The sequence below is a fragment of the Anguilla rostrata genome, chromosome 2, assembly GCF_018555375.3.
Source record: "Anguilla rostrata isolate EN2019 chromosome 2, ASM1855537v3, whole genome shotgun sequence".
NCBI lineage: Eukaryota > Metazoa > Chordata > Actinopteri > Anguilliformes > Anguillidae > Anguilla > Anguilla rostrata.
This window is the reverse complement of record NC_057934.1, coordinates 69,002,354-69,015,424: the sequence shown is the minus strand read 5'-3', so window position 1 is coordinate 69,015,424 and position 13,071 is coordinate 69,002,354. Positions and strand designations below refer to the sequence as shown.

The 13,071-nt window shown below is 57.9% G+C and overlaps 1 protein-coding gene across 2 annotated transcripts in view; it reads right to left on the bottom strand.

The window, feature by feature from the left end:
* LOC135249051 (inactive rhomboid protein 2-like) overlaps window positions 1-13,071 on the bottom strand; it is a 43,269-nt gene that overhangs the window by 4,222 nt on the left and 25,976 nt on the right. For both annotated transcript variants that reach the window (XM_064324295.1, XM_064324294.1), the window contains 9 exons: window positions 12,370-12,481; window positions 12,199-12,273; window positions 11,313-11,474; window positions 10,092-10,177; window positions 9,890-9,953; window positions 9,387-9,481; window positions 8,934-9,009; window positions 8,412-8,512; window positions 7,627-7,780 (listed from right to left, as the gene is read on the bottom strand). In XM_064324295.1, coding sequence (XP_064180365.1) covers window positions 7,627-7,780; window positions 8,412-8,512; window positions 8,934-9,009; window positions 9,387-9,481; window positions 9,890-9,953; window positions 10,092-10,177; window positions 11,313-11,474; window positions 12,199-12,273; window positions 12,370-12,481 — 925 coding nt within the window. The remainder of the gene's footprint in view (window positions 1-7,626; window positions 7,781-8,411; window positions 8,513-8,933; window positions 9,010-9,386; window positions 9,482-9,889; window positions 9,954-10,091; window positions 10,178-11,312; window positions 11,475-12,198; window positions 12,274-12,369; window positions 12,482-13,071) is intronic.

Below are 13,071 nucleotides of genomic sequence, written 5' to 3'. Positions count from 1 at the left end.
AACTTGGAGGACACCGAGATCGTTGTCGGTCCTGGCTAATTGGCAGAGTCCATCAAGCTTCTAGGAGGTTGATGTAATCATAGGGGTTTAAACCACTTTTGGAATTGAGTCAGACTGGCACCTCGAGCCATTAAGCTGCATGGTTTCATCGATCTCTTCAGATGAAAACAAGTCTGTTTCTGACAGCACTGTACAGCATGCTGGGTTATTAAATTCCCTGGGTCTGAATCTCTGTGTTCAGATGCATGCATATTATCACGAGAGAGAGAGAGAGAGAGAGAGAAACGCCTTGCAAGCATTACTTCATGATCAGCGATCACTTCGCATCAAAACAATTCTGTCAGTGTTGGGCAAGTATGTAACCCGTACTTTAACATCAGACAAAAGACCGCATTTCTGAGAAGAGTCACCCATTCAATTCCAGAGAATGAACTCATAGAAAAGTCAACTTATGCAAGTCTGAAAAGCGTGCAAGTTACTGGCATGGGGACAAATGGGTTGCAGTGCTATTCGCAGCCAAAGGGCAGGCCCTGGAGCAGCGTCTGGGGCAGGCTGTGGGGCAGGCTGTGGGAGGCTGTGGGGCAGGTTGTGGAGCAGGTTGTGGGGCAGACTGTGGGACAGGCTGTGGGAGGCTGTGGGGCAGGCTGTGGGGCAGACTGTGGGGAAGGTTGTGGGGCAGGCTGTGGGGCAGGCTGTGGGGCAGACTGTGGGGCAGGCTGTGGGGCAGGCTGTGGGAGGCTGTGGGAGGCTGTGGGGCAGACTGTGGGGCAGACTGTGGGACAGGCTGTGGGACAGGCTGTGGGACAGGCTGTGGGACAGGCTGTGGGACAGGCTGTGGGACAGGCTGTGGGACAGGCTGTGGGGCAGGCTGTGGGAGGCTGTGGGAGGCTGTGGGGCAGACTGTGGGGCAGACTGTGGGCAGGCTGTGGGACAGGCTGTGGGGCAGACTGTGGGACAGGCTGTGGGGCAGACTGTTGGGCAGGCTGTGGGGCAGGCTGTGGGCAGGCTGTGGGGCAGACTCTGGGGCAGACTGTGGGGCAGACTGTGGGGCAGGCTGTGGGGCAGGCTGTGGGACAGGCTGTGGGGCAGGCTGTGGGGCAGGCTGTGGGGCAGGCTGTGGGACAGGCTGTGGGGCAGACTGTGGGGCAGATTGTGGGGCAGACTGTGGAGCAGGCTGTGGGGCAGACTGTGGGGCAGGCTGAGAGAGAGAGGGGCCGTTTCCCGGCGAGTGAATCAATCAGAGCGGCCAGATTAGACTGACGTCAAGCCTGCCTGGGCCATCGCGGACAGATGGCTAATCTGGGGAGGAAGTAATCTGTCCACAAGGACAGCGACAGCCCTCAGCAGCCGCGGTGGCGTGCGCACACGCGAACACACCGCGCACGTTCAGCCGCGGACGCCGAACGCTGACTGCGCTCCTCCTGGGCGCTGGCTTTCTGTCAGAGAGAGAGAGAGCCGCGCGCCAGGAGCTGAATTCTGCACCGCCATGTTGGAACACAAAATAGACCAAACAAACCCAACACAATGCATTTTGATCCACTGCCGGTGGCAGTGTAGCACAGTGGGTAAGGAACTGGGCTTGTAACCGAAAGGTCGCAGGTTCGATTCCTGGGTAGGACACTGCCGTTGTACCCTTGAGCAAGTTACTTAACCGGAATTGCTTCAGTATATATCCAGCTGTATAAATAGATACAATGTAAAATGCTATGTAAAAAGTTGTGTAAGTCGCTCTGGAAAAGAGCGTCTGCTAAAATGCCTGTAATGTAATGTAATCCAATGTAAATTAATTCTTTCTTTAGCAATCAGAGCTGCTGGTCAGAACAATAACAGCAGCAGCATTTAAGCTGCCGCTCACTTTTTTTGGCAAATTCATACAGGATGACCCGCTCAGCCCTGAGGAGCAGATGAGAGGCACGGTTTAATCTGCCCCTGCACCCCCCGAGGGGAGCTCAGGGGCCCGAGCGAGGGGCGAGGGAGCGGCACGCCACGCCCGCTCCCTCACGCGCGCGTCCGTTCCCACGGCGACGCCGCTCGTTTTAAACCCATTTGCGGCGCACGGGCGCACGTGCGTCACCCTCCTTAAAGCCCAGGTGAGCGGCGGGAGGGAGGATCCACTTAGCCGGCGCGCTTAAGTAGCCGCGGAGTCCCAGAGCCCGGCGGGGTTTGCTCAAGCTGTCTCCGCACAGCTGGCCGGCGTTAGCCAGTAATGGCCTCAACGGGATGACGTGCGGCTCCCTCCGCACTCCAGCGGGCCGGCAGGGAGGCAGCGTCTCTGCACCTGTCGAGGTGACGCTCTTTCCCGCACGGCGCGCTAAGCCGCGGCGTCACAATGATTTTTTAAAACACATCTAGGTGCAGAAGGGGGACCGGGTATGACCGCAGAACGGCGTTACAAACAGCTCAGAAATAAGCTACAAAAAAAGAAAAAAAAAACTAACGATGAACTAATACAATAATTAGATAATCTCATTCAAAGTGGTTTAAATTGAATAATTAGATAATCGGTCTTCATTCAAAGGAGTTTTAAGTGGCTTGAGTTTGCTTTGCGTGCACTTTCCGAGCTATTTTTGGTGCATGAAACCCAGTGCCCTCGACGGGTAGCCTAGCGGTAACGGCTAATGCACTGGGCCACACACAAAAAGAGCTAAGACTCCATTTTCCAGCCCACGTCGTGCCAACGCAGTGCAGCAGCCTGGGCAGGTGCCGAGTTGTTGTGTTGTTCCAGCACCAGGGGGGCTGTTCCGGAGGTAACCTGCACTGCTGCTCCTGCGGTGGTGTAATCCCCACCAGAGGGAAAACCAGCAGAACGTCACGCCATCGCTGACAAACTCCCCAAGACACTCACACACGCACAAACACGCACAAACACACACACACACACACACACACACACACACATTCACACGATACCCACACCACCCCACACACACTCACACACACACACACATACATACACAACGACATACACACACACAACGCACGCTGCACACGACACGCACCACTCACACCACACACTACATCCACACACACACACAGCTAAATCACACCACACACTCCAACCACACACGCATCCACTTACAGCACAGGGGTACCAGGAACGCACTGCTGCATCCTCAATACTCACCAACTCGCACGTCACCTCATCACTGACAACACTCCCAACTACCACAGCACCACAAAGCACACACACACACACACATGCACACACAGCACTCTCATCACACAACATTACACACGGCCGAACACACTCACAGAGCACACACATAGCCCATACACACAACCACGCACGCCACACACCAGCACGCTTACACTCACACACGGCAACGCTCAAATCAGGCAGCCACTAACCCTAACCCTAACCCTCCCCTAGGAGAAGGGGAACTATGGAGAGACATTCATCTCAATATTATTGGCAAATGCGTTTATATCATGGTAAACGGACTGCATTTATATAGCGCTTTTATCCAAAGTGCTTTACAATTGATGCCTCTCATTCACGAGAGCAGTTAGGGGTTAGGTGTCTTGCTCAGGGACACTTTGGATACGCCCAGGGCGGGGCTTGAACCGGCAACCCTCCGACTGCCAGACAACCGCTCTTACCTCCTGAGCTATGTCGCCCCTCATGATCCATAATAAGAGACGGGTCACAGGCGCGTCTTACTATCCACAAACAAACATCTTGCAAATTCGGAGAAAGGCAGGCAGCCTGCGAGCTGAGCCGCTAGGGAGCGTGGGTATTTAAAAGGGCGTGTTACGCGGTGTGGCGTGTGGCAGCTGGGCGTGTCCAGATAACTCCCCAGCGATTACTCCCTAATCACACGCTTCGAGCTCCGCACCTTATCAGACGAGCGCAGAGCGCGCTCCTCACCATGCAGAGACAGGCACACCCCAAACCCCCACCCCTCACCCCCATACCCCCCCCCATATCCACCCCCCACCCCAAACCCCCCCACCCCTCACCCCCATATCCCCCCCCAACATCCACCCCCACCTCAAACCTCCCCACCCCTCACCCCCATACCCCCCCCCACATCCACCCCCCACCTCAAACCCCACCCCTCACCCCCATACCCCCCCACATCCACCCCCCACCCCAAACCCCCACCCCTCACCCCATACCCCCCCCACATCCACCCCCCAAAACCCCCCCCAACCCCCACCCTCATAACCCCCCCACATCCACCCCCCACCCCATACCTCCCCACCCCCACCCTCATAACCCCACCCCCCCCCCCTCACCCCCATACCCCCCACATACACCCCCCACCCCAAAAACCCCCCACATCCACCCCCACCCCCACACCCCCACAGAGAAACGCAGCGCCTGTGCGTTAAAGCAGCGCAGTCACCCGTCCTTTCAGCGCGACCCCATGACCGACCGCCCACACCCCCCGACCCCATGACCGACCGTCCCACACCCGCCTGACCCCATGACCGACCGTCCCACACCCCCGACCCCATGACCGACCGTCCCACACCCGCCTGACCCCATGACCGACCGCCCCACACCCCCCGACCCCATGACCGACCGTCCCACACCCGCCTGACCCCATGACCGACCGTCCCACACCGCCTGACCCCATGACCGACCGTCCCACACCCGCCTGACCCCATGACCGACCGTCCCACACCCACCTGACCCCATGACCGACCGCCCCACACCCCCCGACCCCATGACCGACCGCCCACACCCCCCGACCCCATGACCGACCGTCCCACACCCACCTGACCCCATGACCGACCGTCCACACCCACCTGACCCCATGACCGACCGTCCCACACCGCCTGACCCCATGACCGACCGTCCCACACCCACCTGACCCCATGACCGACCGCCCCACACCCCCGACCCCATGACCGACCGTCCCACACCCACCTGACCCCATGACCGACCGTCCCACACCCACCTGACCCCATGACCGACCGTCCACACACCCGCCTGACCCCATGACCGACCGTCCACACCCGCCTGACCCATGACCGACCGTCCCACACCCGCCTGACCCCATGACCGACCGCCCCACCCCCGCCCGACCCCATGACCAACTGTCCCACACCGCCCGACCCCATGACCGACCGTCCCACACCGCCCGACCCCATGACCGACCGTCCCACACCGCCCGACCCCATGACCGACCGTCTCCACACCGCCCGACCCCACGACCGACCGCCCCACACCCGCCTGACCCCATGACCGACCGTCCCACCCCACCCGACCCCATGACCGACCGCCCCACACCCGCCTGACCCATGACCGACCGCCCCACACCCGCCTGACCCCATGACCAACCGTCCCACACCCGCCTGACCCATGACCAACCGTCCCACCCCCACCCGACCCCATGACCGACCGTCCCACACCCACCTGACCCCATGACCGACCGTCCCACACCCGCCTGACCCCATGACCGACCGTCCCACACCCACCTGACCCCATGACCGACCGCCCCACACCCCCCGACCCCATGACCGACCGTCCCACACCCACCTGACCCCATGACCGACCGTCCCACACCCACCTGACCCCATGACCGACCGTCCCACACCCGCCTGACCCCATGACCGACCGTCCCACACCCGCCTGACCCCATGACCGACCGTCCCACACCCACCTGACCCCATGACCGACCGCCCCACCCCCGCCCGACCCCATGACCAACTGTCCCACACCGCCCGACCCCATGACCGACCGTCCCACACCGCCCGACCCCATGACCGACCGTCCCACACCGCCCGACCCCATGACCGACCGTCCCACACCGCCCGACCCCATGACCGACCGCCCCACACCCGCCTGACCCCATGACCGACCGTCCCACCCCCACCCGACCCCATGACCGACCGTCCCACACCCGCCTGACCCCATGACCGACCGCCCCACACCCGCCTGACCCCATGACCAACCGTCCCACACCCGCCTGACCCCATGACCAACCGTCCCACCCCCACCCGACCCCATGACCGACCGTCCCACACCCGCCTGACCCCATGACCAACCGTCCCACACCCGCCTGACCCCATGACCAACCGTCCACACCCCCCGACCCCATGACCGACCACCCACACCCCGCCCGACCCCACAAATCCCGCCTCACCGCGCACCCCCCCGGCCTCTCAAGAAACAGGATAAGACTGTGAAAGTGGCGGGGGGGGGGCGTGGCCCCCTACGCACCTCACTTCCCGTCATCCCAAAATTAGCCGCTGCTGCCTCAGCAAGGAGGCCCCACTTACAGACGGCTCTGGGATCGCAATTAATCCAGCCGTCGAGAGGATCGGGCCGACTTTCCATCAGCACAACAGCAGCTCAGATTAGCAAAGGGACGCTCATTCCTCTGCATCCACACCCTAATGACCAGATAACACACTTAATTACGCCTCTGGGCCAGTACTGCTTTATCCAGCTCAGGGCTGAGTGGTGAAACAGGACCTTAAAGGAGAGGTGAAGGATTTGTAATAGGAGCCACAGGCAAGTGATCTGCATACTTACCTGCACTCTTTTACTGGTCCTACGCACACGCTAGAGTGTTAGTCTGATTCACACTAATTCTGTGTGTGTGTGTGTGTGCATATATACTGTACGTACATAAAGGAAACGTGAAGCACTCGGTAATGACATTCCCATTTTTCTACCTTAAATAAAATCTGGCCATGCATTCAAATCTGAAATTGACCCGTATTTGCCGGAAAACTTAATCTTGGAACAGGCTAGGTTGTGAGGCCGCTAAGTTGGTTTGTTTGCGCTGCTCAAGCTTTTACGAGACTGCTGACTACTGTGGCAACTCACCGTGGAAAACAGAACAAAAGAACTTCCACTCACTACCACTAGGGGTCAGTGTAACAATATCTTATCTTGCTTAACGTCATTGTGTTCGTTCTTCTCGTGTTAGCATGCATTCCCTTTGCGCTCTGAAAGCCGCATAAAGATAAGTCAACAGGATTCCCTGTGTACATTCAGCCTACGATAGGCTTGCAGAGAACTTCAAAAGCAACAAGTCCAAATACCGCGTACAACCGTTTCCAACGTAGCAGCGTCAGTGCGTTACAAATAAAGGGCTTTGCTGCGTGATAGATACAAGCGATACACGTCAAATCATCCAATTAACTACTCAGCAAGCAGGGCGGTGTTCATTCCACCTTCTTTGGAAAATTGTAAGATCAATGGTAATTACACCCCTGACCCTTCCCCACACACCCCCCCCCACCCTCACCCCCCCTCTCAGGTCCCCAGAGGCTGCGGTTCAGGGGACTGGGACACAACTCTCCCCTCCAGGCTGAGCCAGGCACACAGGGTGGGGCCCAGCAGGGCGAGAGTTATTTACCCTCCAGACAGGGTCATTTACAGTAATCTGCCAAAGCTCTCTTCCAGCTAGCGGCTAAGCTGTTTATACCAGGCAGCCCCCCAGCGGGGAAACGCGCTCCGCCTTCTACCAGCTTCCAGGAACACCTGACCGGCGCTGTGGGATCAACGTTTTTCGCAAAAGCCGATCGGTTTTCCTTGGAATACTGGCTGATAGAACAGACGTGCCCGAGCAGGTGAGAGGCCTAGCAGAAAGCCAGCTCGTGCCCGCCTTGCCGTACGAGATCAGCTGAGAGCAGGAGGCACAGGCGAGGCGGATGGCACTGTACCTCTGCTCTGTAGGGCACGAAGAGGGCACTGGCCAGGTTGCCCGTGATGCCGCTCATCAGGTAGATGATGGAGATTCGCACCCAGCCAGCCAGCTTCTCCAGGTCCCTCAGCACCGTCATCTGGAACACCACCGACACCAGGCAGTGCATCAGCCTGCAGAGACACAGTCAGACGCTCTGAGCCACTGAGACACAGAGACACAGATCACAGACACACTAAGACACTGACACAGAGACACTAAGACACTGACACACAATGACACCAAGCACAGAGACACTGACACACAGAGCACAAAGACACTAAGAGACTGACACAGAGATACTAACACACTGACACACAAAGACACTAGCACATAGAGATGGAGTGTGGCACAGTGGGTAAGGAACTGGGCTTGTAACCGAAAGGTTGCCGGTTAGATTCCCGGGTAAGGACACTGCCGTTGTACCCTTGAGCAAGGTACTTAACCTGCATTGCTTCAGTATATATATCCAGCTGTATAAATGGATACAATGTAAAATGGTATGTAAGTTGTGTAAGTCGCTCTGGATAAGAGCGTCTGCTAAATGCCTGTAATGTAATGTAATGAGACACTGACACACAAAGATAGAGACACTGACACACAGAGACACTGAGACACAAAAACACTAGCACACAGAGACACTGACACACAATGACACTAGCACACAGAGACACTGACATAAAGATAGAGACACTGACACACAGAGGCACTGACACACAGGGGCTGGGGTGGCGTTCAGGGAGCGGGCGATGAGGGACTGCTCACCCAGCGTGCAGAAACAGGGACAGCCACAGTCTGTAGAACTGGTCCGGCACGTCAGGGTTGAGGAACGGCAGGAGGCCGCAGATATCATCCAAACAGTGCACCTGTTGCCGTGGAGACAGAGAGAGAGACAGGCGAGCGTTACCGAGGCCATCCCCACGCTCTCACTGCTGTCCCCGGCCCATCTTCCTTTAACCCAGGGGTGCACAGCTCCGGTCCTGGAGGGCCGATCCGCGTGCTGGTTTTCGTCCCAACCGATTACCATTTCCCACAGCTCTATAAACTACGCTGCTTCACTCCTGCGCTCGAGCACAGTGAAATCTTAAATCTCTCGGATACACTTGCAGACCGTGACTCTAGCTGTTGCTTCATACACACGTCAAGATCAAGATATGATCGGGCCAATTCGATAAATGTTGGGAAACGTTGGCACGAAATCCCGAAAATGGATCAGGCCCTCGTCGTGCACCCCTGCTTCGGCCCCACGGAGACCGGCAGGGCGGGCGGGGGCCCCGAGGCGCTCACCTGCGAGCAGAGGGTGGCCTCCTCGTGGAAGTAGCCGTGCATGAAGGAGCAGTACTCCCGCGTCGAGATCTCGCACCTGAGTCACGGCAAAACAGCGGCAAAAACACGTCACCGCCACGGCTGAGCTTTTAAGCCTAACATTACATTACATTACATTGCATTGCATTACACTACACTACACTACACTACATTACATTACATCACAGGCATTCAGCAGACGCTCTTATCCAGAGCGACTTACACAACTTTTTTACATAGCATTGTATCCATTTATGCAGCTGGATATGTACTGAAGCAATTCTGGTTAAGTACCTTGCTCAAGGGTACAACGGCAGTGTCCTACCCGGGGGAATCGAACCTGCGACCTTTCGGTTACAAGTCCAGTTCCTTACCCACTGCGCTACACTGCCACTTGGTCAGCTCTGTGGTAATAATGGGGAGAGTGTTTCTCACCTGCCCTTGGTCCCGATGCAGCAGGGTCTCCCTTTGATCTCACAGTCCAGGTGTCTGTACCCGGTGTGGTTCCACTTGCGAGGAGAGGTGCAGACCTGATAAACCAGGGGGGAAACCACAGAAGCCTTCATACTGAGGCGATAACCTGGGTGTCTACTCAGTTCTAGAGCTCTTCACTCTTTGACCGGTGTGCAGTAGTTCTAGAGCTTGGTATCATTTCTACCAGTGTACAGTGGTTCTAGAGCTTGGTACCATTTATACCAGTGTACAGTGGTTCTAGAGCTTGGTACCATTTCTACCAGTGTACAGCAGTTCTAGAGCCATAGGATTTGACTACCATGTAGTAGTTTGAGAGCTCTATAGCATTTATGCCAGTCTAGAGTATCTGTGGAGCTCGGTACCATTTGCACCAGTGTGCGGTAGTACCGTAACCAACTCCAACAGCCTCGTTCTGGGTCCGCACATGCTCTGCGTCACCGGGCGCACCAACGGGAGGTACTCACCGGCCACTTGGTGATGTCATCGGGCCAGAAGTGAGGCTGAGCTGAAGCAGGCTCTTCACAGGTCCTGTTCCCAGCAGCCACCGGGAGGGAAGCGAACACAAGGGGGAGGACACAGTGAGCGCCCTTTGGATCACTGCACTTTGGATCTGCGCAAGCATAACAACGTGTGACATGCGGACACGTTCAGCACACCGCACGGTACCTGGGGTCCTGGTGACAGACAGCGCCAGACGATCGTATTATGTCGATGTTCTCGTCCTTCCACTTTATGAAGGTGGCCAGCGTCTCCTGGACGCAGAGAGGAGAGAAAGAGGGGGTCAGCAGCCCCTCAGAGGGAGCTGGACGTGCAGGAGCAGATCGGAGGTGATGACGACAGCTCCAGCACACAAGGCCGGGGTTTCTGAGAGCTGACAGGCATATACAGAGAAGCCATTTTCCTGCGCTGAACAGGCAGCCTGTCGCTAGAACGCGGAAAGAACAAGCGCTGCGCTCCTATTGGTGGTAACGGTGGTAACGGCGGCTCGGCTGTGCGCTGTGCTATGCTCCTATTGGCCAGCGCGAGCACAGCGTTGCCGGCGGCTCGGCTGTGCGCTATGCTACACTCCTATAGGCCAGCACGAGCAGAGCGTTGACGGCAGTAACAGCTCAGCTGTGCGCTGCGCTACGCTCCTATTGGCCAGCGCGAGCACAGCGTTGCCGGCGGCTCGGCTGTGCGCTATGCTACACTCCTATAGGCCAGCACGAGCAGAGCGTTGACGGCAGTAACAGCTCAGCTGTGCGCTGCGCTACGCTCCTATTGGCCAGCGCGAGCACAGCGTTGCCGGCGGCTCGGCTGTGCGCTATGCTACACTCCTATAGGCCAGCACGAGCAGAGCGTTGACGGCAGTAACAGCTCAGCTGTGCGCTGCGCTACGCTCCTATTGGCCAGCGCGAGCACAGCGTTGCCGGCGGCTCGGCTGTGCGCTATGCTACACTCCTATAGGCCAGCACGAGCAGAGCGTTGACGGCAGTAACAGCTCAGCTGTGCGCTGCGCTACGCTCCTATTGGCCAGCGCGAGCACAGCGTTGCCGGCGGCTCGGCTGTGCGCTATGCTACACTCCTATAGGCCAGCACGAGCAGAGCGTTGACGGCAGTAACAGCTCAGCTGTGCGCTGCGCTACGCTCCTATTGGCCAGCGCGAGCACAGCGTTGACAGTGGTAACAGCGGGTCGGCTGTGCGCTACGCTGCGCTCCTATAGGCCAGCGCGAGCAGAGCGTTGCCGGCAGTAACGGCGGGTCAGCTGTGCGCTGTGCTACGCTCCTATTGGCCAGCGCGAGCAGAGCGTTGCCGGCGGTAACGGCGGGTCAGCTGTGCGCTGTGCTACGCTCCTATTGGCCAGTGCGAGCAGAGCGTTGCCGGCGGAGTCGGAGGCGGAGCCGTACCGAGCAGCCCGTGCGCTGGGTCTGCACGCAGCCGGATCGGTCGTTCTGCACGCAGCAGCCGGACTCCCGCTCCAGGTCCTTGGCCTTCTGGATCAGCTTGACGATCTCGTCGTCCCGCCGGAGGCAGGGCGAGAACTTGGCCCCCAGGTGGATGAGATCTTCCTGCAGGATAGGCGGACACAGACACAGACACAGACACAGACACAGACACGGACACAGACACGGACACGGACACGGACCGTTATCCTCCATCGCAGTTTCGACAGCGAACATCGGCGTTTTTCAGCTCCCCGTCATACAGCAAGCCAAACAACAACAGAACGAGACATGGAACTGTCAGCCAATCACTGAGCCACACCAATATCTCACATGCACTTTTTCTTGAAATTTACAAATCTTATGCGAGATCAAAGTAAGACTTTAAAATAAGCACTTGCGTATCCGGTGAGGTAGAAGATGGCAGGTGAGTGACAGGTAGATGGGCGTGGCAGGTGAGTGACAGGCATAGGGGCACGGCAGGTGTGACAGGTGAGTGACAGACAGATAGGCGTGGCAGGGGAGTGTCAGGCAGATGGGCGTGGCAGGTGTGTGACGGGTGAGTGACAGACAGATGGGTGTGGCATATGTGTGACAGGTGTGTGACAGGTAGATGGGCGGGGCAGGAGGTGTGTGGCAGGTGAGTGACAGGCAGACGGGCGTGGCAGGTGAGTGACAGGCAGATGGGTGTGGCAGGTGAGTGACAGGCAGATGGGCGTGGCAGGTGAGTGACAGGCAGACGGGCGTGGCAGGTGAGTGACAGGTAGATGGGCGGGGCAGGAGGTGCGTGGCAAGTGTGTGACAGACAGACGGGCGTGGCAGGTGAGTGACAGGCGGCGGGCCCACTCACCGAGCTGGGGCCGATCCAGAAGTTCTCCTGCTGCACGTACTTCACACTCTCGTACACCCCTTTGCTCCGCAGCACCTGCGTGAGAGCGGAGGGGCGGAGTCAGGCCACGCCCAGGTGTGACACGCCCGGGTGCGACACGCTGCGGGGCGGGGCGGGGCGGCGGGGACTCACCAGCTCGGTGGTGGAGTGCTGTGCAAAGCCCACGGGGGCGAAGCCGTAGGTGCAGATGGAGAGCAGGGTGATGACCACGTGGACGAAGGTGATCCAGTAGGTGAAGTAGGGCCTGCAGGGGGGAGCACACACACACACACAGGTGACTTTAACTGCCGTTCGTCACAAACAGGCTCTGTCTGCAGTAAGCTGCGTGTCAGCTCGCTGGCTGTGCACTCTGGCTGTATAATGGGGCGACATGGCTCAGGAGGTAAGAGCGATTGTCTGGCAGTCGGAGGGTTGCCGGTTCAAACCCCGGCCTGGGCGTGTCGAAGTGTCCTTGAGCAAGACCCCTAACCCCTAACCTCTAACTGCTCTGGCGAATGAGAGGCATCAGTTGTAAAGCGCTTTGGATAAAAGCGCTATATAAATGCAGTCCATTTACCATTTACTCGTACATAAAAAAAAACATACGGAGCGCACTCGAAAATATCACCGCGGTTCATTCCTGAGGCTCGCGATCGGGCTACCAAGCCGTCTAAATAAAGAACAGAGCACTGTAAAGAGAGACCAGCCCACCAGCACTGCTTTGAGCTGAAGGAGACACTGTGGTGTACTGTCACAGACACATCAGCGGGCCAACGAACCATCACAAACCCGGCCGGTACAAATATCCCGCGACCTTTAATTCCGTTGTTATGGAATCCGATGCAGATTGTTAGC